The sequence below is a fragment of the Protomyctophum bolini genome (genome assembly GCF_963924005.1).
Source record: "Protomyctophum bolini genome assembly, chromosome: 6".
Lineage (NCBI taxonomy): Eukaryota > Metazoa > Chordata > Actinopteri > Myctophiformes > Myctophidae > Protomyctophum > Protomyctophum bolini.
The window spans coordinates 42746748-42774241 of NC_137867.1; the positions used below are offsets into that span (position 1 = coordinate 42746748).

The window sequence follows — 27494 nt, forward strand, 5'->3', positions numbered from 1 at the left end:
CAACCAACGTGCTATTTATATACAGTAGCTACAATCTAAAATGACACGGATGCTTTCCTGGTTTTATGGAGAAGCTGCTACGGTCTGAGATGGAGGGGACTGTAATCGCCACATAATATATAAGCTCAATATCTCGATATTGATTTCATGTAATTGTCATTGTACGACATTTGATATGAATATGATGCCCATTAGCAGCCCTCCCGGCCCGGGCTTTAGGTAGGCGGCCTGGCCGGCTCAACAGCTGGTGGGATTACAGTCATTAAAGGTTACACCACCACCACCAAGCTGCCTGCAGCTGTGTTTGCCTCTATTCCCACTGATGCTGTCAAGCAGCTGCTGAATCAGACCCTAATTAGGGGTGGGAAGAATCCGGAACCGCAGGCACTGGGTCCGACAACATTGAGGAACCGGCATCGGTTCCATCGCATTTAAGGAACCGTTTCCGAAGACTGTGTTGATCACACTGTGAAGCCGGCTGGAATAATAATAATAATAATGATGCATTTTATTTATAAAGCGATTTACATTTTACGAATCTCAAAGTGCTACAAAGGAAAAAAAAAACAATACAATAAAAGAAGCGTAAGCATTAGCAGTAAAACATGTTTAGGGAAAAGCTTTCTTAAAAAAACGTGTGTCTTAAGTCCATTCTTAAAAGAGTCGGTGGACTGTGGTGCTCTCAGGTAAATAGGGAGAGAGTTCCACAGACATGGGGCTGTGTGGCAGAAGGCCCGGCCGCCCATGGTGCCCATGGAGGTTGGTGTGGGGGACGGGGAGAAGATGGGTGTTGGAGGAGCGTTTTCATGTGTCTGCTGGCCTATTCACAGTCCAGTTTTCGGTGAAGAGCTGGTTAGTAAAAACAGAGAGACATGTCGTGTGAGCGGTGACCACCGCAGCGTTATGCCATGCTGTTGTTTTCGGTGGTCACCTGACTCACCTTCACTGAAAGCTGGTCTATGAATAGGCCGTTTAGTCTGCTCTGTGCTGTACAATTACAATAAAAGTGGCTCTCAAAGTTACAAGTTTTACGGTCATTTCAAAAGGACCACCAATTACCCTTGAGAGAGTGTATACTCCATTTAGATCCATGTGTCGGAGTTACAGACCATTTGGAATGGGAATCGTTAATAAGGAACCAGAATTGTTGATGCCGGGAATCGAACCTGCAACCTTATGTTCCCCAGGTAGCCTCTACCCTTTTTGTCTATGGCGCGGCCTATACAGGCTGAATCTGTGCTTTATTTTCTTACTTCTGCCATGGTTGATGCCTAAGTTCCTTGCATGGTTTCCTCTGCCGTGTGTGTGTGTGTGTGTGTGTGTGAAATAGATTGTAAAACTCTTAGTTGGAGGCACTATATAAATGCAGTCCATTTAGCGTTTCTGTGTTGTTGCTCAAGCACGGCACATTGGTTCTGTTGAAGCGTTTGTCTTGTGACTCGAGCACATGCATGCATCACACAAACGGATCTTTTATGGACCGCAGTCTGGCCTACAGTTGTAGGGCTTGCTTAATGCTTGTTATTATTATACTGCCGTTCATTTGCAGAACATGTAGGGCTTAGTCAGGTTCCTTATGTAATTTCGTAGGCTTAAGACGAAGATTTGTAAAACTATATATTTTTGGAAACCTTAGGGCCTAACGAATCAGAAAATGTTTGTTGCCATTTTTTTCGAGGTCGGTAAAGCAGCCATCTTGGAGCTTTAAAAATGGCTACTTTCAAAAACGAATTTCTCAATATCTCGCCTACTAAATGACCTAAAATCAAGATTGCAGTGGTTAAATCTACATTTTTTGGGGCAAGGAATCTAATTGAGCTGATTTTCAATGTAAATGGGTGGGTATTTTGCATTTTTACATGATCAAATGGTATTATTCTGGTAATCTTGATATGTATGATGATATGTATCTCCCAAACAATGGAATTTTTCACAAACACTTTATCACATCTCTCAAAAGACAGGAGACAACTTTAATCAAGACAAAGGTACCTTTAATCAAGAACTTAACAAAATAAATCACACCTGTGTGAAGTGAGGGGTGCTCTTATCATCGTACATCATCATGACATAGTAAAATATGACATCATCAGACACTATGAAGTAAAATTCTCCACTCAGGACAAAGTTTGTGAACATACACTAAAAGCTGGACAAGCTGGACAATCAACAATTAAAATCCAACATATCCCATAATCTCTGTACATTGAAAGTTCAATGAACTGTAACAAACAAGTCCAACATAATATCCATCAAAATTGTTTAACATAACAATATGTACAATCTCTCATTGGCTTTGTTGTTGAAAAACACAGGCTGTTGAGTCTACAATTAAGCATAATCTCCATCATTTTCATTGTCATCACTGTCACTTGCATACGTGATATCACGACAGTCTTCCTCATTCTGGCAGTCAGAGCTACACTGACAGAGTTCTGTGCAGGGGAGCCCCACTGAAGTGCACGAACATCTGTGTGAAGAGCAGTCTGCTTTACACTGACATCTGACCATCTCAATGATACATTCTGGTGCAGGGAGGAGCTCAGTTGTGACTGGTTTCAGCTGGCCGTCCTTGTCCTTGTGGTAGCCGTTCTGTAGTGGGTCAAGGAACTCTTGCTGAGCGATGTCAGCCTGACCCCACACGCTGGCCTGGATATGGGCCTTTAGGACATGTTGCTTGAGGGCACCAAGTGTGGGTGGAAGCTTCTCACTTTCTGCCATGTGTTTGCAGAAAAGATGCCACCTCAGTTCAGGGATATTGTTGATTTTGATCCCTTTCGGAGAGTATACAGTGCAAACAAACGTCGCTAATGCAGAATGAAGATCCTCTGTCACTTTCCTAGTCTGAGAAAGCATGTGAAGAGCCTTAACGGCATGGTCATCTGCTTTGAGGTAGATGCTCAGCCAGGTAGCTTTGCCTATTCTAGAAAAGCACCCTGTGTTGTCTGCTCCTGTAAATGCGTGAAACGCTGGCAAAGCTTTTGCTCGATCTACACCAATTCCATATTGCATTCCATATTGGCTTCACTTCCAAAATCCCAGATGCCATGGAAACATATGTATTTTTCAGCAGGATTTCGTAATTTGCAACAACCAACACAAGTACATCTGTGTCCGGAGAGAAGAACATGAGCTGTGCACTGGAGGGGACGTGAAGCCAGAACTGCATGGTGGATTAACAAGGTGTCTGCTTCTTCGTGGTTGTTGTCTTCAATGTACAATCCACTGTTGCTCTCAGTGTGACCTGCAGCAGAAGCGATGACAAGCTTGGGGGATTCGTGGCTGTATTCAATGGTCTTTGATGCCAGATACTCTGTCAGATCCGCTTTTGTTTCGTCATGTGAAAGTAAGCGGCTCATTGGAACGTTCTTGATGCTTGTGTCGTCCCTGATTTGATATTGAATTGGATCCTTTCCTTTTCTTCTTTTCTCTCTTGTGATGTGCTTCAAAGAATCAGCCTTGTAGGTGTCAAAAACCAGAATCACCTCATTGTAGTCTCTGGTTAGGGACATCAGTCTACCGTAGAACCATACACTTAAATATTTTACTGTGACTACTGTTGGTGGCTTCTTTGTCAGCTTTTGGACAACCACCTTTCCTTCTTGACTGGTGCCCAGAGGCTGATGTCTCCATTGATTCGCTCTGACACATAGTCTTCGTACAGTTTCTGCCCAGTGTCATTGATGTTTAAGATCTGTGGGACATACTCCTGTGGGACATAAGCATGTGTGATGAAGTTGTACAACTTGTCACCTTCAGCAGTAACCGGGTTGCCATGACTCAGAATTGCAGCCTTGATTTTGTCAACTGCCTCAAGATCTCTTCTGATGTTACTTAACCCTAGTCCAGGATGTTCTGTGTTTTTGCCAGCTGTTCCGATTTCAAACTGACCCTTGAACTCTCTTGACAGACATGACAATTCTGGGGTAGCCATGAAGAATCTCTGTCTAGCGTTGGCGTTGTTTGAGATACCAATCAGTCCAGAATGGACCTTCATCTGCTTGTTGAGATGCATGCGTGGTCAGCACCTATGGACACAAACGGAATGTCACTTCTGGTGACTGACACCTGCTTCAAGTTTCTTCCAGGTCTCAGGATGATTCATTTTGAGATCATACATATCAGTGATGTATCTGGGCCAGAGTCGCTTGTATTTGATCCTGTCAAAAGCAAAGAACAGCTGGCCCAGTCCTTCTGCTGCTTGCAGATGGAGTGTCAGATCAGCATTGCGAGATGCAGCTATGAAGAACAGGACTGTCTCCACTCGGTGCAGGTAGTTCATGATTGATTTGAACATGGCATTTGAGGCTCGCTGTGTTTCCCACTCGTTGAATGCTTTCACCACCTCAGCAGTAGTCAAGACATCGTGGAGGGTAGCATTAGCTTGCTTGGCAGATTCAGCTTTTGTGGATTTGTTCTCCTCAGAACAGGCTGATTCCACTTGCTCTGTTGCCTGACAGAAGTCTTCTTTCATCTGTGGGTTCTCTCTGAAGAATTCCTCCAGTACCAGTTCATACAGAGCTACGTATGAATAGATATGGGCTTGGAGAGAACGCTTGTAGTGTGAGCAGTTCAGAATCTTGTTGTTGCTGAACCATAGACGTCAGCTTCTATCCATGCATCATCTATGCCTGAATTATCTATGGATGTTCCAAGAGCTCTAAGAGCAGCCATGACAGCATGGAGTTCACCAAGTCTGGGGACAACTGTGCGCTTCAACTCAGGCCTGGCATCCAACAACTGCACAACCTTCTCATAGAGTGCCATGTCAAATGAGATGACCGTAGGATGTTCTTCACCAACTGCCAGGCGCCTCAGCTCACCTGCCTGCAAGATCACAGTGAGAAGGGTTGACCATTCATGAGCCACCTCTGGAAGCAGTGGTAGAGATCCAATCTGAGTGACGGGCAGACTTGAGGACAGTAGTGAGTTGTACCCTGCCCAACATGGAATCATGCTGGGATTCTCTCCAGTCTTCTGCCTGGATAATGCATAAGCTACTATCCATCCTAAGTGTGTCAGCTGATAGTTTGCAGCGATGCCGTCTTTGTTGACTGCAAACTGGTTTGTCCTTTTGTATGGCTGTGGTTTGGGTTTGTCACAATGCATCATCTGTACATGGTATGGCGTGACCGACAGTTTTCGATGGTCAGAGGGGGGGCAATAGGTTCTCCAGGAGCGTTAGCTTTCTGGTATACTGCCACGATTGTTCCGTGAGTGGTGCCTTTGCCTCAGAAAAATCTGTGTTGTCTGCAGCAAAGAAGACAAACGTTCCCTTCTTCAGAAAGGGGGGTACATAGAGGCCTTGGAAGTGTTTGGTGTTTTCAACCACAGCATTGAGCTATGACTAAAACCAGCATTCAATGAGGATATTTTAGGGACCTTTTCATTACCTTTGGAGGGACCATCTACAAAAAGCCAGAGAAAGCCCTGAATGTCCCAATAAAAACAGCTAGTGTATTTTGACCAAGAATAATGCAATTTAATCGTGTAAAAGAATGCAAGATATGAATAAAATGCAAAATACCAATCCATACATGTCTCATTTATATTGTAGTCAGCTCCATTGGATTCCTTGCTCCTTAACCACTGCAATCTTGATTTTAGGTCATTTAGTAGGCGAGATATTGAGAAATTCGTTTTTGAAAGTAGCCATTTTTAAAGCTCCAAGATGGCTGCTTTACCGACCTCGAAAAAAATGGCAACAAACATTTTCTGATTCGTTAGGCCCTAAGGTTTCCAAAAATATATAGTTTTACAAATCTTCGTCTTAAGCCTACGAACTCATATATCTGAACGTAAGGAACCTGACTAGCTTGTACAAGGCAGGGTTAGACTACCGTTCATTTACACAGCATTCCATGATGACTACTAGCTCTGGTCCATAGCTCTAATGCGTTTCATTTAGAGCTATGTTACTCTCAACTTCCGCCACTCGCATGAATGCAGACCAGCCTCTTCTCTTTGGCGTAAATAAAAAGAACGTTTTTGCTACTCACCAAAACAAAGGCGAGTTGTGTCATTAGAAAGCCTACTTTCTAATGACACCGGGAAAAAAAAATGTAGTTACTCTGCTGCGCCCTCTACTGATATTGCCCAGAGAACTGCCTCATAGAGAATATTTTTCCTCCGGTGAAAAAAAATCCCTTTCTGGCCAAAAAGTACCGTTTATACGTGTGGTGGGGGGCTCAGAGTGCGTCCACTAAGGAAAGTAGGCTTTCTAATGACACAACCCGCCTTTGTTTTGGAGAGTAGCAAAAACGTTCTTTTTATTTACGCCAAAGAGGAGAGGCTGGTCTGATTTCGATTTGAGATTTAAAACTGAAAGTCCCATAGCCTTACTGCGCAGGGCAGAATCGTAGAAGGCTATGGACCAGAGCTAGATGACATTACATTTTGGAACTTAGGTGAATTTTCATTTACAGTCTGGTGTCCCTATTATTATTTTATTTTTTGGGGGACATGTCATATTGTTATTCTAGGTGACAAGCTGGCAATGCATCACAGTGCAACCTTGTAGATCAGCTATGTTCACTATTTTCCTTTTTAATTTGAACTTAAAGCTACTATAAGCAATAATATGTCAACATTTTAATGACCTTTTTATTTAATTTTTTGGTATTCAGACAGCCAGCAATGAGTAAAACTCTTCCAGAAACAATTTAGTCTCAGTGACACATCTAGGGGCCACAAACTGCATTCAAAGATTTTCCTAGAAGCTTTGTCATTGGTCGATTAGTCTAATTCCTGATTGGTTAGTCATTTTGAGCTGGGTTTTCTTTTTTTCGACCAATGACAAAGCTTCTAGGAACATCTTTGAATGCAGATTGTGGCCCCTAGATGTGTCTCGGAGACAAAAAAAATGGGGAGCGTTTTACTCATTGCGGGCTGTCTGATTACGACAAAATAAATGAAAAACAAAGACACCACTCGCTCGGTGGTGTCTCACGTGGCTCAAGTTAGCTTGAGACGGCGGCTCCTCCGCTGCGGTCTAGTCCATAGAGTTAATATATTTAGGTCTAGTCCGCAGTTGTTGTAGGCGAGACTCGAGAGGCCGAGAGAGTTGGCCACAGAAGCGGGCCGGTGGTTATAAGCACAACCCGTGTAGGGTTTAGAATGTCGCGACTGACACACCTGAGTAAGCGGCGTGTGTTTGTGTGACTCCTCCCACAGGGCGGATCCACCAGGCGATGGTGACCTCGCTGAACGAGGACAACGAGAGCGTCACGGTGGAGTGGATCGAGAACGGAGACACCAAAGGGAAAGAGGTAAAAAAAAAAACAGCCTCAAAGCGGGGATTCACTGAAGATTCCTCTGGGGACGGGCCCATTGGCAAGAGAGTATGCGGAAGCTGGAGAAATCAGAAAATGACCGGGGGGGGCCAATCGGTGATTGCGTTTCACCGTACAACAGTGAAAAGCAGCCTCTGATTGGTTCATGTGTGTGTATATATGATGATTCATGCTGCAAGAATTTCAAAACAGCAATGGCTGCCCTCAGCGCAACAAGTTTAAAAGTTTCCACAGAAATTATAAGAACAGCAGTCATTTCAGATATAGACTGACATATATCCGACATATCTCGCTCACGTAGAAAGTAGAAACTAAACAGACCCTTGTTGTCTTTCATGCATGAGGAGCAGACTATAGAGCACTGTGTGGTGACGTCGGCTTTTTGTTACGCTGATTGGCTAGATGGATCTGTCTGTCAAGGCAACTACTAACGCCCACTTTCCATGCTGCCAACGGGCCCGACCCCAGACTCGTATGCGGGGAGACGGCTTCAGTGAATCCCCGCTATGAGGCTGGCCACGCCAGGCTTGTAAAAACCTGAATAATGCATATCTGGAGAGACATTCAGGAGACACTGTCAGCCAAGTACACACATTGTTTTCCATCCCAGCCTGATGACAGCCTCTCCACCCTGACGCACACACGTCAAGCTGCCAGGGGTCTGTGACTGGAGTCGCATAAACATCTTGATGATGTCAGGATACTCCATGTAGGGATTTTGCAGATATTTTTAAAGAAATGGACTCTGCGTCCTCTTAACAATCTGCATGCCAAGTTTGAAGTCGGGATATGCTGGTGACACACTCATATATAGATACTGTACATATACTATAGAAGGAATTATATTATTAGACAATCATACAACACCCTTCAAAAACACTGGTGTTTTGATTTTGCTACAGAAACGGCTGTGATATCTGTGACTGTTTATCTTTATCGGATCTTTAACACGATTGAATACACTGGGGTTATCAGTGTCTGTAATGATAAAGGTCTCCTCTCTGAACAGATCGACTTGGAGAGTATATTTTCTCTAAACCCAGATGTCGCCCCGGATGAGGAGATCGTCCCGAGCCCCGAGACCCCACCGCCTCCCACTCCAACCTCCGTTAGTAAAATCAGTAAAATTGCAAAGGTAAGAATACGCCGCAGTATCTGTCCAGGTATAGCAGTTGCTTGGTAACCACCTCTCCCTCACAATTCAATTCAAATGAGCTTGCTTCATTGACATGAGAGGGGCACCGCATTGTGTAAACAGAGCTATGTCACATTGCGTCGTTATATACATGTTATACAGGGTATAACGCTTTGAATAACGGCAATCTTTTCCAGTCACTTTGGGACCAATAGCAGCATTCTTTCTCCCAACTATTTAAATAGTATACAAACAAAAAATGTGTTTTAAAGGTAACGGCCTTGTTTACATGTGCAGTATGTCTAGTACAGTATGTCTACTCTGTGCAGCTAGTAGTCCTTAGGGTGGCTAACCTTATTTTATCGCCACTGTTCACGAATCTTGCTGCTGTGTTGTTGCACATTGTTGTATTTCTCCCAATAAGTATGGGTGTTTTTTTGTCTTTGGTCATAGTTTCAAACTCAATGTGGGTGTTTATAATCTGTGGGAAGTATGTGTCTCTGAAGTCTTGTTTTAGTGGCCAGGTGGATATAAAGTGTAGTTTCCAGTCCACATTTTGGGTGCATATAGTCTGTCTTCCCTTGGGAGCGTTAGACTAAAACGTTAGGAAGGGACTAGTGGACAAGAGATCACTAGTCCTTTTACAATTAGTTGCATGCTAAAAAATAGCTGAAAATAGCTGATCTACAAGGTCACAACAGAAAACCAGCCAAACAGTCTGTCTGTGGCAGCCTTTTCTCTGTTCTCTATCCTCACATGGCTTCGCTTGACCCCACAGAGCAGCTGTAAGGACGACTCGTGTAGAATGCTTGATTGCAGCTAAACTGCTTTGTCATGCCAGACCGATGGCATGGCTCCACTTGGCGCGGACCTCGGTACTGAGAGTATTGGATCCTCTTAAGTAAAACGGCCAATTGGACCGCAGTATTTGTGTCCGGCAGAGACCAGCTAACTCAATTTATTCAGTTTCTTTACTTTTAAAAAGTGCTTCTGACAAAACCACTTGAGCCAACTAACTCCATTGGACCCTCAAACTGTCCGCTAAAGCAGCTAACTCCACCACCACCGCTCCCTCTCTCATGGAAGTAATTGACAATACATAAAGTCACAATACCAACTTTGATGAGGCAGTATTGCTTTGTTTTAAAAATATAAGGTTTCTTTCATTTCCCCCCCATTTCCTGATAAATGAACATTTTGGAGTTGCCCTTGGTTTGCGCCCGACAGCCAGAGATATGGTGCTGTGGGTTTGGACTGCATGCGCCCCAGCCAGTGTTGAACCCTACAGATTTTAGAAGGCATTTACCGGCTTCAGGTCTTAATATAATGACTAATATAAGTACACAACACACAGGGAGCACACACCGCAGGACATTCAGACCGCAGGATCATACGTTTAAGGTAGAACGTGACAAAATGAATCAATATTTCAATGTGTAGAAGATGATGATGATGATGATGAATGATGTTCTCGTATTTCAATATTGAAGTTTGTGGTGTTGTTCTTCTCTTGCAGAACCGTCGCACAATAGCACCGTCTAAGAGTGAAGCTCCATCCAGAGATAACAGAGGTAGCGTTCGCCTCATCTGCTTGTATTGAATTACTGATTCATCTAAAGAGATTTAGACCAGTGTTGATTTCGTCGGCTAAAACTAGGAGGAAAAATGTTCGTCGACTACCTTTTTTTTTGCTGATAAACTACATGGAAACTAAATGAAAACTAAGCTATGAGTAAAACTAAGACTAAATATACTGACAATTTCGTCAACAAATAAATGGGGGGGCTTTCAGAGTAAAAGCTGCCATATCTGCCCGGCACATCCCCGAGCTCCTATTTTGAAAGAAATCCCGGCGCTGATTGTGTTAATTAGACTTTTGCTGTGTGGTGTTGTCGTTGTTTGTTAGTGGTGGTGACCCGAGCCAGACCGCCGCCCCCGCAGCCTGAGCCTGCACCCCCTCCCCCGGCCCCCATCCAGCAACCCGCACAGCTAACACAGGCCCAGACAGCCCAGCAGCTACAGAATGGTACGTCATGTTCATTTGACCTGTCCTGGGGCCATGATATATAATGTTTCAGTCATGTTCATTTGACCTGTCCTAGGGCCATGATAATGTGTGTGTTATAATGTTTCAGTCATGTTCATTTGACCTGTCCTGGGGCCATGATAATATGTGTGTTATATTTGTTTCAGTCATGTTCATTTGACCTGTCCTAGGGCAGTTGGTTCCCAAACTTGTTCATGTCAAGGACCCCCAAAATCATACTCATTGGCCCCCCCTATTTGAACTACCTCAAGGACCCCTGGGGGTCCCCGGACCCTACTTTGTGAACCACTGTCCTAGGGGCATGATAATATATGTTGTAATATTTCTATCATCTTCATTTCACCTGTCCTAGGGCCATGATAAATTATGTGTAACCAAAATAACTTTGATTCTAGAACTGGTTCAATTTCTTTTTTGAGGGGCACTAGCCCCTCCTATATACAGCTTTTGTCCCCACGCATCTAAATATATGTCATTGACAATGAAAGGATAAATTAGGTCAAATGTCTGCCAAATCTGCACGTAAATTTAACCAACCAACCAATCACATAATTGCAGTTGTTCATGAGATGATGTATGATGATGTATAATGATAAGAGCGCCCCTCACTTTACACGGGTGAGATCTTTTTACACGGTACAACAGAACAATACCTTTATCTTAAAAAGGAGATGGCTGCTAAATGTTTCATCTGGTTGTCACTAGAAAGTCACCTTTTAGAAACAACAGAAGTTCTTAATGAATACAATGGAGTTAGTGGTAACTGGTAAGGCACTGCTATGGCTAGGTTTAGGCATGGATTTGGTGTGGTTAAAGGGACACTTCACCCTTTTTTTAAATATATATGTTAATGACGTTTAGAAAATGTAGAACACTTTTTTATGTGGTTTTAGATATCTTAGATTGTAGCAGTGAGCCCAGTGTCTCTGATGTCATGGACACTGGGCTCACTTACTTCCTGGACTACATGTTGTCTCAGTAAGACAGCCCTCCACCTATCCACAAGGAAGAGCAGTGCACCAAAGCATTGTGGGAATTGTAGTCCAGGAAGTAAGTGAGCCCAGTGTCCATGACATCAGAGACACTGGGCTCACTGCTACAATCTAAAATATCTAAAACCACATATCGCACACACAAAAAAACAAACAGGAAAGTGTTCTAAATCTTCTAAACGTCATTAACATATATTTATTTGCAAAAAGGGTGTCCCTTTAAACAGCAGGAGGTTTGATTTAGAGGTATTTTTAGCCCATTTTAGAGATTACACTTGTTTTTTATATAATATATATATTGAAATGTCTTGTCGATCACGTTCATCACAGAGACCTTGCATCAGCCACTTTCCAGAAAGGAGCAACTTTGTATGTATCATCATTATTATCTGAACGTCCTAAAACTAAAGCTTCATGGTGATTCTATCATTATATCTGAATGTCCTAAAACTAAAGTTTCATGGTGATTCTATCATATCTGAACGTCCTAAAACTAAAGCTTCATGGTGATTCTATCATTATATCTGAATGTCTTAAAACTAAAGCTTCATGGTGATTCTATCATTATATCTGAATGTCTTAAAACTAAAGCTTCATGGTGATTCTATCATTATATCTGAATGTCCTAAAACTAAAGCTTCATGGTGATTCTATCATATCTGAACGTCCTAAAACTAAAGCTTCATGGTGATTCTATCATATCTGAACGTCCTAAAGCTAAAGCTTCATGGTGATTCTATCATTATATCTGAATGTCCTAAAACTAAAGCTTCATGGTGATTCTATCATTATATCTGAATGTCCTAAAACTAAAGCTTCATGGTGATTCTATCATATCTGAATGTCCTAAAACTAAAGCTTCATGGTGATTCTATCATATCTGAATGTCCTAAAACTAAAGCTTCATGGTGATTCTATCATATCTGAATGTCCTAAAACTAAAGCTTCATGGTGATTCTATCATTATATCTGAATGTCCTAAAACTAAAGCTTCATGGTGATTCTATCATATCTGAAGTTCTGAACGTCCTAAAACTAAAGCTTCATGGTGATTCTATCATATCTGAATGTCCTAAAACTAAAGCTTCATGGTGATTCTATCATATCTGAATGTCCTAAAACTAAAGCTTCATGGTGATTCTAAGGTTCTGGGTTCTGATTAGTTCCTGATTAGTATCCCAGGCGGTGTTCAAACAATGACATACAGTAAGTGGTTAATAAACTTCGCGATCAGTTCTTTTTGCCAAGCAGTGTTGTTTTAGGCAGCAAAATTTGATTTTAGTTTTAGTCATAGTCTCTTGAATAGTTTTCTTTTAGTTTTAGTCACATTTTAGTCACCTGGAATGTTTTAGTGCTAGTGCTTAGTCCACTAAATGTCATAAGATTTTAGTCGACTAAATCTACAGTTGATTTAGTCGACTCAAATGTATTTTGGCGGGCCTTGATGCCTCCCATCACGCTTACACTTGCTGAAAATAGCTGGAAAGATCGGCTATTTTCAGCATGCAACCAAGTGTAACCAATTAGTTTTCGTCGGTGAAAAAAAAGGTAGTCGACGAACATTTAGTATAAATCGGAGCAAACGCAATCCTTCCAGTAGACAGACTCTGTCTGGATATTAGAGAGGAGGACAGTCCTAAAACCCTGACATGTACCACTAACATACTGTGATTCTGTTATAAATGTTAGCCCCAGTTATGAACAATATCCCCATTCATTCCTCTCTGTAAACTATCATCTCCTCTTGAGTTACAGTACAGTAGTCACACGCGTGCACGCACGCACGTGTGCATGCGCGCAGGCACGCACACACACACACACACACACACACACACACACAGAAATGTATCACACGTCATCAAATTGCTATTCTAATCATGGTGTTGTTGTTGTCACATAGATTGAGTAATTTGGGTCGATTGTGCCATAATCCATATAAATCCCATATGCACAGGGCGGGGTGGTGGAGCATAAGCTTATGGCACAATGGACTGAAATTACGAAATCTTAAGTGGGAAGTCTGGGAAGTGGGAACACATCAGGGTAGCATTTTGATGGTGTGTGTGTGTGTGTGTGTGTGTGTGTGTGTGTGTGTGTGTGTGTGTGTGTGTGTGTGTGTGTGTGTGTGTGTGTGTGTGTGTGTGTGTGTGTGTGTGTGTGTGTGTGTGTGTGTGTGTGTGTGTGTGTGTGTGTGTGTGTGTGTGTGTGTGTGTGTGTGTGTGTGTGTGTGTGTGTGTGTGTGTGTGTGTGTGTGTGTGTGTGTGTGTGTGTGTGTGTGTGTGTGTGTGTGTGTGTGTGTGTGTGTGTGTGTGTGTGTGTGTGTGTGTGTGTGTGTGTGTGTGTGTGTGTGTGTGTGTGTGTGTGTGTGTGTGTGTGTGTGTGTGTGTGTGTGTGTGTGTGTGTGTGTGTGTGTGTGTGTGTGTGTGTGTGTGTGTGTGTGTGGTAACCTTTGTGTTAAACCTGATACGTTTGAGCATCAGACTTCAATGACGATTACAAATAGGGCGATATATTTAGAATAATTGATGAAGTTCTTGGCTTTTGACTGAGGAATCTTGTGTTGTGATTTTGAGGTTATTGAGTCGTGTTTTGGGAGGCATAGGACTTAATATAGCAATCATGAATGGGTATATGCAGGAAAATGAATTTATTGCAAAAGTGGGAGATAATGGTTTTATATATAAAGCTTTTCAGGAATAAAATCCTATCAAGGTAAGAGTGACAAAGGACCCACATGTCAGAAAGGCTTGTACAGTTAACCCATTCAGGACGGGAACCCCTTTTGGTGTTTTAACTAAGCATTATGTTATACTTTAGCCATTGAAAAAATAGCAGATCTACAGGCTCGTAGCGCGGCACTCGGTGCCAAGCTATGAGCCTGTAGATCTCCTATTTCATGTGGTTCCTTCACATGAAATAGTTTGAGCACCACTGATAACAGAAACATGGGTTTTTCAGAAAACTGTCATGATTTAGAAGACATTTTTTTGAATTTTAACCATGTCTAAATGGGTTATAAAGTTGTCAGGCCAGGCTTTAGTCTGTGGCTGTGTACCTTATTAGCAGTGAGCCAGGGCTAATCTCAACATATCTCAGTAACTCATTAAATCATGACCTCTGAAATGAATCAATAGCTAAGTGTCTAAAATTCACCTTTCCTTATACCTGCATCGAGGGCATTCATTCTCTTCTCATGGTGATGGTTGGGTTTTTTACTTAATGATGTGAGTGTTGCCAACTTGCCACTATTCGTTGGTGTGTGTGTTTTTTTTTCTGCGTAGATTTGGAACAACACATGCTTTTGATTGAGAATGTACGGGTCCATTTGGTTTCATTTTACGCGCTCAAAAGTTAAAGATCTAATTGATTACCAACTCTGTCATTTAGCTGGGGACCACCTGGAACCCTGTCAAGGACCACTGGTGGTCCCCGGACCACTGGTTGAAAACCCACTGTTGTACCAGTACCAGTACACCTCCTCTCTCTCTCACACTGGGAAAGCATTCATTCAATTCCATCATTTTTGCAGTGTTGTTTTTGGCAGCAAAATTTGATTTTAGTCATAGTCTTTTGAATAGTTTTAGTCACATTTTAGTCACCTGGAATGTTTCAGTGTTAGTCTAGTTTTAGTCGATTAAATGTCATACAATTTTAGTCGACTAAATCTACAGTTGATTTAGTCTACTAAAATGTGTTTTGGTGGGCCTTGATTGCGTCGTAATGACTGTTTTTACACTCAAAATAGCCGATCTACAAGCCCACAATGTGTCGCGCTGCGATGTGTTGTGTGCTTGTAGATCTGCTATTTTCAGCATGCAACCTATAAGATGACTCTTGTCCACTAGTCCCTTCCTAACATTTTAGTCTAGTTTTTATTTGTTGACTAAATTGTCAGTATATTTAGTCTTAGTCGTCATAGCTTTAGTTTTCATTTAGTTTTCGTCTGTGAAAAAAAGATTAGTCGATGGATCATTTTTCGTCTTAGTTTTTAGTCGATGAAATCGACACTTGGACCTTAAACTGTTCTTTTTCTGGTCTCCTCCCTTCTTCATGGCAGCGAGGAGGAAGTCCAACTGCGTGAAGGAGGTGGAGAAACTGCAGGAGAAGAGAGAGAGACGACGGATACAGCAGCAGGAGCTGAGGGAGAAGAGAGCACAGGTACACACTGAGTCAGACGCTGCGTCAGTGTCCTGCCTTGACTCATCTAAGCAGAGATAATCCCACTCTGAGCAGTGAGTGCGCTCGTGGAACAGTGATGTAAATAGGTGGGGCGACTGTGGCTCAGGAGGTAGAGCAGGTCGTCCAATGATCCATGGTTCGGCGGTTCGAATCCCGGCTCCTCCTGTCCACATGTCGAAGTGTCCCTGGGCAAGACATTGAACCCCAAATTGCTCCCGATGTGCTGGTTGGTACCTTGCATGGCTTCCGCCGCAATCGGTTTTTACAAATTAACTTTTATATGGTTATAATGTGGTTACATTCATGTAGAAAACGGAAGAAGACATTATTATTATTATAACTAAAGCTAGCAAAATAAACTAAAGTATATAGTACAGTATTGCATCCTGTGGATGCAGAGGTCGTTGTTGTATTGCGTCCCTTAACTACCGGTATAAACTGCGTTTTGGGATGCAAAATGCACCCTATTTTAATCTATGCCTGAGGCTAATTGCTGTCTTTGCCCTCAGCAGGGTGTGTGCATTGTGTTTTTTTTATCATTGGTTTTAATTAGGGCTGACCCCCAAAAATGTGAATATCCGAAAGCTTTTTTCCATGGCACGAAATTTAAACATGAAAAACATTGCTGATCTACAAGCCCACAACACATTGCAGCATGACATGCTGAAAGCTTGTAGATCTGCTACCCTTCAAAGCCATGTGCTTGTGCTCCATGATGATTCATGAATCACTGACTCATCATTTAATCCCCCCTCCAAGCCCCGTCGGCACAGAATTCGGCTCGTTTTTAGGGCTAGAAGCTTCGAAAACTACGATGGAAGATCAGCCCTAGTTTTAACACCCGGGAGGGGGGGGGGGGGGGTCAATATTGATGCATATTAATGAACTGGGATGAGACCGCAGTTGTCTGGAGTCATCTGAAAATAATGCACACCGTCCGACCATTAAGAATTGAGTATTCTCTAAAATGACCAACTGTATTGTTTTTACGACACCGTATTATGCAGAAGAATGTATCTCAGCAATGCTATTTATGAAGCAGCAGGAGAGACATCCGATTCTGTCACTGCATTTCTCTGACTATCTTCCTTGCTACAGTTGGGGAATGTTAGCCAAATGTGTGACCACATCTACAAAATAAATGCTTAGTAATAGCTGTAGTGTTTCAGCTTTCCAATGAGTCCCCGAGTCAAATTTGGTGAAGGAAAGCTTAAACAATAGCATAGCAGTAGCAGTGTGGTCACAACATTGGCTAACCTTCCCTATAACTACTATGTTTCCGTCTCCTTTCCTCTACAGGAGGTGGACACCACCGTCCTATAACTGCTATGTTTCCGTCTCCTTTTCCTCTACAGGAGGTGGACACCACCGTCCCCAACTACGAGATCCTGTACATGATCAGGGACTTCCGAGCCAGCCTGGACTACAGGCCGCTGACCTCGGCCGACATCGACGTCGAAGAGCACAGGATCTGCGTGTGCGTGCGGAAGCGTCCACTCAACAAGAAGGAGCTGACCATCAAGGACCTGGACGTGATCACCATTCCAAGGTTAATAGTTTTGGATTTTTCATTATAGTTTGGTCTTACTTAGTTTTTCCCTTTTTTTTCCCTGAATCAGTTAGTTTTAATTAGTTTTTAGAGCGGGTTTACTAGGTTCCATTTGTTTTTATTTTTGTGACGACGCTTAGTTTTAGTTGAGTTTTTATTAGTTTTAGTGTTCGTTCGTTTGTCATACTTTGGGTTAATATTTGACAGGTGCAGGATTCAAAAATGTTGATGTAGTTGGTGTATTGTGTACTACAAACTTTCAAGATTTCAAAAAGATGTATTCAGTTACCATTGGTAACGAGTTAAACTAAAACTAAGTGCATTTTGTCTATAATTTTCATTTAGTTTTAGTTTGTTATGTAAACACACAATACAGTTTCAGTTAGTTACTGTTTTAGTTTTTCTTTTTGTATAAAAAAATCATGACAGTTTTCTGTTTCTAAATCAGTGGTTCTCACCACAATCTCAAAATATGTTGTTCCAGACGCCCCCCCAGAAGCAAACATTTGAGTTAAAAATGTTCGCTCTGAAAGAATATACTGTATATTCCAAATTTTCTATTTCACAATCTTTCGTGAAATAGCAGAGTGCTGCGCTACGAGCTTGTAGATGTTTATCTGCTATTTTTCAATAGCTAAAGCATAACATAACGCTTAGAACACCAAAAGGGGTTCCCGCCCCCAAAATGGGGTTAACAAAAAAAGTGTGTAGTTTTTGGTCATTTAGTTTAGTTTTAGGTAACTCTAACTAACCTTGTGGTCACAGTAAGGACGTGGTGATGGTTCACGAGCCCAAGCAGAAGGTGGACCTGACGCGCTACCTGGAGAACCAGACGTTCCGCTTCGACTACGCCTTCGACGACTCCACCACCAACGAGATGGTGTACCGCTTCACCGCCCGGCCGCTGGTGGAGACCATCTTCGAGAGGGGCATGGCCACCTGCTTCGCCTACGGACAGACTGGAAGTGGGAAAACGCACGTGAGTAGACTACCTTTTTTCACTGAGGAGTAGCAGTGTTGATTTCGTTGACTAAAACTATGACGAAACATGTTCGTCGAGTACCTTTTTCTACTGACGAAGACTAAATGGAAACTAAATTAAAACTAAGCTATGATGACTGACTGAAACTAAGACTGGCAGTAACGCCACGACAGTGTTGTTTTCGTCGAATAAACATGGAAGCGGCGATATTTTCCTCATCATTTCCATACCAGATGACGGTATTTTATTGATCTTCTGTATGTGTTTGTGTATTTCAGACTATGGGTGGAGATTTTTCTGGAAAGAACCAGGATTGTGCCAAAGGAATCTACGCATTAACTGGTGAGTTGACTGTTCTCTGCTCGGGTCAGCTCATTAACTGGTGAGTTGACTGTTCTCTGCTCGGGTCAGCTCATTAACTGGTGAGTTGACTGTTCTCTGCTCGGGTCAGCTCATTAACTGGTGAGTTGACTGTTCTCTGCTCGGGTCAGCTCATCAAGTGTGTTTATTTTGTGCCATTTAACGCAGTGGTTCCCAAACTTTGTCACGTCAAGGACCCCCAAATTGACACTCATTAACGCGCGGACCCCCATTTGAAAAGATATGCCAAGGACCCACATAAGAGAAGATTTTCACGGCTCTAGCAGTGATTTTCAACCATTTTCATTTCAAGGACGCCCAGTTTGACCTGAATTAGGCTACGGCCCCCTATTTAATGGCATTTCTTTCTTTGGGACCCCAATATATATTGTAAAATCACTGTTAATTTAACTCTGAATGTGTACAAATGGTCCAGGGTCGTTAAAGTGATAACCTCTACAGCTGGGCCCCAGGGTCGCTACAGTGATAACCTCTGTGTATTATTCTCCTGGGTATTAATTAATATTCATATTCTGTGATGCAGCTCGGGATGTATTTCTCATGTTGAAGAAACCCAACTATAAGAAGTTAGAACTACAAGTGTACGCAACCTTCTTTGAAATCTACAGTGGGAAGGTGAGTAGTTTTGCATAAACAACGCAACATTTACACTACATATTATTTATTATAACACATTGCCTAGTCATTTCACGCACATGCCCGCCCACGACAACCGCTGAAATGTGTTGAGCTTATACTGTATCTACACCCCGCGTTACAGTGCGTCTATTCACATGAGGAGTGCAGTATGACCTCGCACATCCAAATTGACCCTATGGGAGCCAACCCAGGGTAAAGCCAGGAGGGGAAAGAAGCGTACCACCTATGTAGACGTGTTGCGGCGCGACAGCTTGGCTAACAACACTGCAGAGATCAAGAGCCTGATGTTGGATAGGAAATTGTGGAGGGCAGCGATCCAGGAATCCCGAGTTGGTGTTGGCTAGACCTCACTCTCGCACATTGATTATATAGGGCTTAAGTGGTTAACTCCTTTTTTCCCAGTTACGTATATACCGGTATATACCGACGTCGACGCTAGGTGGCGTCATATCCCAGGTCCGTATATATATACGTACCCCAACTCCGTCTTTAAAGTGAACGCATATGCTGGCACTGGGAACTGGGGTTTATGCTAACAGCTAGCGGTAGAGATAGAGTTAATTGTGTATACATAGGGTAGGGTTTTTGTCCTTTTTTGTCTTTTCACTTTGACCACTTTCACTTTCTCACACATTTGCACTGACTGAATAGACAAGTTTTTTTTGGATTGACATTGCGCTGATAATTAGTGGATAATTACTAGGGAAGCGAACGCAGATCGTAAATTGCAATAACAATTCACCATGACTCGGCCATAACCATATAAGGAGTCCCCAAAGCAGCTATACGTCCAAATATGGAGTGTGTTGCATCAATGACAAACAAATCACTCAGCTCCATATATGGGCACAAAGGGGGGACACACACGGACACACAGACAGACATGATCTGCTAGGTCTCATAGTAAGTGCTCAGTGCATTCGCAATTATGCCCATATATGGAGTTCTTTGTCGGGCATGCCCAAATATGGAGTCTATGCAGACGTCAGAACAATCACTGTGATGTCGGAACAGGCCGGGAACACTGCACTCCCTGTGGGGGTGTGGAGCGAGTGTGTCGAGGCTAACAGTTCTCGAGTTAAGGTGGTTGCACACCGGCCGCATTTTTCGGAAAACCCGATGGAGAAACGCTGCTTAAAAATCAGAATTTGCGCCCGGTGTGTGGAGACCTTTAACGTGGATTACTGATGTACACACAGAGACATGGTGCATTTACAGATGGATAGATTTGTTTTAGGACGAGATGCGGTGAGACACTTTTATTTAGTTTAGCCTCTGAGCGACTGAATCTCCCGCGGGATAATCTACAACACCCATGGATTAAAGTTCTGAGTCACTGAGACTTGATTTCAGTCATTTGGATTCCAATAGAAGCCTCCTGTGAAAGCATGCTGCGCACTGAAAACAGTTTTCGGTCAGACACTCCAGAAACATGAATGAATTTGGTCTCAGAAATGTCATGGTTTCTTCAGCTGGTCGGCCCTAAAACAGATATTCTTGAGGTATTATTTAGCTTCATTCCATGTGTGTGCGTGTGCATATATAGGTGTTTGACCTGCTGAATCGCAAGACCAAGCTGCGGGTGTTGGAGGACGGGAAGCAGCAGGTTCAGGTGGTTGGACTACAGGAGAAGGACGTCCGATGTACGGAGGATGTTCTCAAGCTCATAGAAGTGGGAAACAGCTGCAGGTAATAAAACCCTAACCACACCACATCTATCAACTCTGAACTCTGCCTAAATTTCTTTGCCTTTTTTTCTTTTTACTATTTTGAAAAACATTTTTGAATGGTTTTAACTAGCCAATCTACATTGACATGTTGTGAGCTTGTAGCCATTTTAACTTTTTAAAAATGTTTAGCAAAATAGTAAAAAAAAAAGCTAATACATTTAGGGATAAGGGGGTTTAGCGGTGACGAAAATGGAGCACTTACAGTAAACAAGAATAACACGTATATCATGTGTTAATATATCACAACAAAAATCAAATAGTCATCGAGGATCATAAGCAAACTAAGAACAGTAGAATATAAATGTAGCCTCTGAGTGACTGAATTATATATATATTTATTTATATTTCAGAACATTTTTAACTAAAATATTGGCTTATGAGGGGTCCCTGGAACTACATATATAGAGATGGGGGGTCCATGTCCCAATAGAGATAATTCTGGGGGTCCTTGATATGAAGAAGGTTGAGCACCACTGACATAGAAACATGGTTGTTGTTGTTAGGATTTAGAAGCCTTTGTTTTGAATAGTGAAGAGAGGAGAGTCCGCACACAGGTTTGCTCCAAGGTGTTTGCTTTTTATTCAATACACCATAAATAAGACACAACGTTTCGGCCGTGAACGGCCTTCATCAGGTGATAATCGGCAGTATGTGTGACAACTCCCTTTTAAACCCAGTCGTCACATCACGTGACTGATGACGACTGCATGGGCAGGTGATTCACTAACACCAATAAGTGACATGACATAAATATAACAATAAATATCTACAAGCTTGTAGGTCTGCTATTTTGAAAAATCGAAGAACCACTGACATAGAAACATAGCTTTTTCAGAAAACTGTCAGACATTTTTAGAATGTGATCTCAGGTCAACATGGGTTAATGGTTTCTGTCTCTGCGTTCCGTCGTGTCGCCTCGGCCCCGGACTGGACCAGAACGTCGGGTCAGACGTCGGCCAACGCCCACTCGTCCAGGAGCCACGCCGTGTTCCAGATCATCCTGCGGAGGAAGGGGAAGATGCACGGGAAGTTCTCCCTCATCGACCTGGCCGGGAACGAGCGAGGGGCCGACACGTCCAGCGCCGACCGCCAGACCCGCCTGGAGGGGGCCGAGATCAACAAGAGTCTACTGGCACTGAAGGTCAGGAGGTCAGGGGGGGTGGAGTCTACTGGCACTGAAGGTCAGGAGGTCAGGGGGGGGTGGAGTCTACTGGCACTGGAGGTCAGGAGGGGGTGGAATCTACTGGCACTGAAGGCATGGATTAAGTTCTCAGTCACCACGACTAATTTCAGTCATTTGGATTCCATAGAATCCAAATGCCCTGTCTTCTTTCTGTGAAAGCACCATGTCTTCTTTCTGTGAAAGCACCATGTCTTCTTTCTGTGAAAGCATCATGTCTTCTTTCTGTGAAAGCATCATGTCTTCTTTCTGTGAAAGCATCATGTCTTCTTTCTGTGAAAGCATCATGTCTTCTTTCTGTGAAAGCATCATGTCTTCTTTCTGTGAAAGCATCATGTCTCCTTTCTGTGAAAGCATCATGTCTTCTTTCTGTGAAAGCATCATGTCTTCTTTCTGTGAAAGCATCATGTCTCCTTTCTGTGAAAGCACCATGTCTTCTTTCTGTGAAAGCATCATGCTGTGCACCGAAAATAGTCGATCGGGGCGGAGGTGAGCGGGCGGGGTCACCATATGCCCTTACTGGGCTACGTTCAAGACACTTGCCTTGTGTCTGACACCTGTCTTGTGACTGAACACAGCTTTGATGCATGTGTTCTGCCCGTCCTCCCCCCATCAAATGTTTGGCTTCCATTGGAAATGCATTGGAGTGGCCATTAAACACAGACACAAGACAAACGCAAGACAGGAGTCTTGAATTTGTGAACGCAGCCCAGTAAGGGCATATGTCGACCCCACCCGCTCACCTCCCGCTCCACCCCCTCCTGATGCTGCGGCCATCTTGGAAACTAAACACAATATAAACAAAGGGAGAAGGGTGGGGGCCGAGAAACACCCTCATTGATTTTCATTTGAAACGGTGGTGGTTGGGAAAGCATTGAAAAGGTGTGTCTTCTTCTCTTTGTTTTTCATGTCCCCACCATCCCTATTCAGGAGTGCATCCGGGCTCTGGGACGCAACAAGGCTCACACCCCGTTCAGGGCCAGTAAGCTCACCCAGGTCCTCAGAGACTCCTTCATCGGGGAGAACTCCCGTACGTGCATGGTAAGTTCACTCTCCGTTAAAGCTTACTGTGTGCTTTAACCCATTCTGGGGCGGGAACCCCTTTTGGTGTTTTAAGCATTATGATATACTTTAGCTATTGAAAAATAGCAGATCTACAAGCTCCTAGCGCGGCACCGGGTGGCACGCTCAGGAAACTTTTAGGATTTAGAAGATTTCTTTTTAGAATCGGCCTCAGGTCTAAATGGGTTACGTTATAGTGACAAAGATGGAAACATTGCATACATGGTGATTACATTTATATCTTCCGAGAGTGGACTACATATTAGACCCGACATGCATTCAGACAGTGGACTACATATTAGACATCCATAGAAATATTGTTTAATGTTTTTCGCGACCCAAATAACCACTCATTGCTTGACTGCTATGTTTTATTAATTCACATGTACATTAAAAAAGGGATCAAGAGAGTACTGCCCAAAAGTAATGCCTGTCTTAATGTAAAGATCTACTAAAAATGTATTAATAGTTGATGTACTGATAATAAATGTTAATGTACTTGTACAGATTGCAACCATATCTCCTGGTATGACGTCGTGTGAAAATACCCTCAACACGCTACGCTACGCTAACAGGTAGGAATGGAGAATACCCAACCAACTTGAACTGACGTTAAGTTTTAAGGCCAGAATATATAAACGGATGGCATTGTATAATAAACCCATATTGTTAATGTTTGAGCTGCGTTACTGAAATCAGATGTAGCTGTAATTTCTTTTTTGGGTGTGCTTTTTTTGGGCACTTTCACACTGCGTTGCGTATTGTCATAAATACTTTTGAGCTGTCTTACGTCACTTTTGTAAATGTATATTCGATAAATATGAGATGATGCATGTTTTTGCATCATCAACATTTATTTTGACGGACACAAGTGCCAAGGTGTGCCGAGCTGCAACAAATATTTGTTTCCACAGCAATGATTTTTGCAACTTAACATAAACTACTGGGTTTCCGCGGCAACAAGCGTTTTTGCGACTTGACGTAAAGTGACACGCGCACACACACACACACCAGAGCCGCCTAGCTAGTGTGACAGGACATATCAGACCGCCATCACACGCCCAAGCTAAATGGTAAATTAGGCTTAAAATTTTATTGTACAATCGTTCAGTGTTTTAAACTTAAGGATTCCATCTGATTTCAGTACGTCGCATAAAATGTTGACGGACACAGGATGGTTTGTGTCAGTGGTTTTCAACCAGTGGTCCGGGGACCACCAGTGGTCCTTGAGTGGGTTCCAGGTGGTCCCACCCAGCTAAATGATGGAATTGGTAACCAAATGGACCCTTATAGATCTTTAACTCGAGTGTAAAATTAAACCAAATGGACCCATACAGGTCCATTGGTTTCATTTCACGCTTAAGAGTTTAAATTATTGTTAAACATCTGCATTACTAAATTTACAAGTCTACACAATTAGAGAATATAGAACAATTGTTATTTTGATCAACGTTTGCCTGTTATCTCTCCTAATGGCACCAACATCAATCCAGCATGACAAAAATCCAACGACAACAAAATATTCTACGTTTTGGCTCTGAAAGGCTAAATGTCATCAAACGGTGGTCCGTGGCTCAAATGCCAAACAAATAAAACGGGGTTGAAAACCACTGGTTTGTGTGAACGTCTTGCTATACGTTAGATCTCCATGTAGTTTCAGTCTGACACTCTCTCTCCTACTATCTTTTCCTCCTGTGTGTGGCGCTGTGGTGCACTGTGTCTGTGCAGAGTGAAGGAGTTTGGGATAAGTCCGTCGGACATCCCCTTCTCCCAGGGCGGTCAGGGGACCCCGCGCCCTGACCACTCGCCCACCAACACCTTTGATTACGATGACTTTGCTGAGACCTCTCCCAGCAGGTGGTCACACCTCCTGAAAGCATGCACACACACACACACACACACACACACACACACTCACACACAGAGCATGTAACTGTTGATACTGGTAGGCCTGTCACAATGATTACATAATCGCCTAATCCGTAATTATTTGAGATAATTGCAGTTATTTTTTATAATTATCAATCGTTTCCATGTTGAAAAAAAAAAAACTATAATTCAGAAATCGTTGATCTACAAGCTTACAACACGTCAGTTTGGAGATCAACTATTTCCACTATTTTGTAAAACATTTTTGGAAATTAGAAAGGATGAAATATGTTATTCTTCATATCTGCCCTGTGCAATTTGTGATTACAAAGCCTAACTAAAAGGCAATGTAACGTTCCATTGTTCAATGCAAAAAAAAAAAAGAATGTATTAAATTAATTGTGTCACCTTAAATATGTAATCATGACAGTCCTACATGCATACGGTTCACACACACACACACACACACACACACACAGACGCGCAATGCCCGCAACACACACACACTCACACGTCAGCATGCTACTGCCTCTCAGCGTTCCCTCCATTGTCTGTAACTACAAACAGCAGCTGCTTGTCACTGACGACACGGTCACCCCAGCTTCCTATCTGGACTTCCTTCCTTCCTTCCTGTCATCATCTGCACGCCGTTGCCTCACATCCTGCTCTGTTCTTCTGCTTCCGTTGTTACAGATCCCTTTATTCTGTTCTTCTGCTTCCGTTGTTACAGATCCCTTTATTCCCATAGGGACAGGAGCCTATCTCCTGTTTCTGTAGCCATGAGGCCCATAGGGGCAGGAGCCTATCTCCTGTTTCTGTAGTCATGAGGCCCATAGGGACAGGAGCCTATCTCCTGTTTCTGTAGTCATGAGGCCCATAGGGACAGGAGCCTATCTCCTGTTTCTGTAGCCATGGGGCCCATAGGGGCAGGAGCCTATCTCCTGTTTCTGTAGCCATGAGGCCCATAGGGCAGGAGCCTATCTCCTGTTTCTATAGCCATGAGGTCCATAGGGGCAGGAGCCTATCTCCTGTTTCTGTAGCCATGAGGCCCATAGGGGCAGGAGCCTATCTCCTGTTTCTGTAGCCATGAGGCCCATAGGGCAGGAGCCTATCTCCTGTTTCTATAGCCATGAGGTCCATAGGGGCAGGAGCCTATCTCCTGTTTCTGTAGCCATGAGGCCCATAGGTGCAGGAGCCTATCTCCTGTTTCTGTAGCCATGAGTCATGGTAGGATGGAAAAACAAGCAGTACTTGGTCAGCCCAGAGGGCCAGGTTTTAACCCATTCTGGGCGGGAACCCCTATTGGTATCTTACCCCCTCAGGCCGGGCACCCATATTTGGGTTCTGTACAGTATGTACAGTATTCAAAAATGTAATTTTTTTGATGCTGCTATATAAATATTTGAAGTTTTTCAGAAACCTTAGGTCAGGATTTAGAGGCGTTTTTAGAATCGGCCTTAGGCCTAAATGGGTCATGAGCCAGAGAAGTCATGCTATGTTCTGTTGTCTGTGGCTCTGCATGCATGGTGCCACAGCTGTCATGATGATGCTCCCCAATACCTGACCTGTGTAACATGACAGTTGGCTCCTCTTCCTCGCCCCATAACCCTGCAGCATCATCGTCGTCATCATCATCATCATCGACCAGGCGTACAGCCACCCAGTCGAGCACTGCCCTGCGGTGTGTGTGTGTGTGTGTTGATGAGCTGTCCTCTCTGTGCTCAGGGTGAAGGAGCTGACGGTCGACACCAACCAGGTGATGGAAGGAGGGGGTCGACCACCCAACATCAACAACGCCAACGTCAACCAGCTGGAGCTTCTGGACGAGGACTGGCTGAGCAGCTCGCCACAGCGAGACGACCTCAAGCTGCTCTGTGAGCAGAACGTACGTAAACGTTAAGCCATTAACACTTTCAGAGCTTTAAATTGTTTAATCCAACGATCAGCTCTGCTTAATACGTTAAACCCGCTATTTGTATCCCAATATAAATAGAAATTGTCTAAGCATAATATATAGCTTGCTGCTTAGCAGAAATGAAAATAAAAAAAAGAAAATGTAAAGATATTCTATATTTTCATGAACGGAAATGGCAGCTTCCTTACTCGGATGGTGTAGTGTAGTTCCAGACTATATAGCATTCAGGAGGTGTAGTTCCAGACTATAGCATTCAGGAGGTGTAGTTCCAGACTCTATAGCATTCAGGAGGTGTAGTTCCAGACTCTATAGCATTCAGGAGGTGTAGTTCCAGACTATATAGCATTCAGGAGGTGTAGTTCCAGACTATATAGCATTCAGGAGGTGTAGTTCCATGAGGCGATTTCACTCCTCCTTCCGGGTAGGAACAGATTGCATTCTGGGATGGATTGGCCCCAAACACATGAACACGCTGCTGTTGACTATCATTGTTCACGTGCGTTCCAGGTGCGTTCACGTATGAAACAGCGCTCACGTGTCAT

The 27494-nt window shown here is 43.2% G+C and overlaps 1 protein-coding gene across 4 annotated transcripts in view; it reads left to right on the forward strand.

Moving 5' to 3' along the window:
• Positions 1-27494, forward strand: part of LOC308317559 (kinesin-like protein KIF2A) — a 40832-nt gene that overhangs the window by 6880 nt on the left and 6458 nt on the right. Inside the window, exons 2-17 of one of the 4 annotated variants that reach the window (XM_080766665.1) lie at positions 7174-7268; positions 8302-8427; positions 9944-9998; positions 10334-10453; positions 11797-11835; positions 15524-15624; positions 17001-17194; positions 17960-18173; positions 18455-18518; positions 19081-19172; positions 20743-20885; positions 21863-22067; positions 23037-23147; positions 23676-23743; positions 24897-25025; positions 26763-26922. In XM_080766665.1, the coding sequence (XP_080622791.1) occupies positions 7174-7268; positions 8302-8427; positions 9944-9998; positions 10334-10453; positions 11797-11835; positions 15524-15624; positions 17001-17194; positions 17960-18173; positions 18455-18518; positions 19081-19172; positions 20743-20885; positions 21863-22067; positions 23037-23147; positions 23676-23743; positions 24897-25025; positions 26763-26922 (1916 nt within the window). The remainder of the gene's footprint in view (positions 1-7173; positions 7269-8301; positions 8428-9943; positions 9999-10333; positions 10454-11796; positions 11836-15523; positions 15625-17000; positions 17195-17959; positions 18174-18454; positions 18519-19080; positions 19173-20742; positions 20886-21862; positions 22068-23036; positions 23148-23675; positions 23744-24896; positions 25026-26762; positions 26923-27494) is intronic. The other 3 variants (XM_080766667.1, XM_080766666.1, XM_080766668.1) reach the window with 3 other exon arrangements.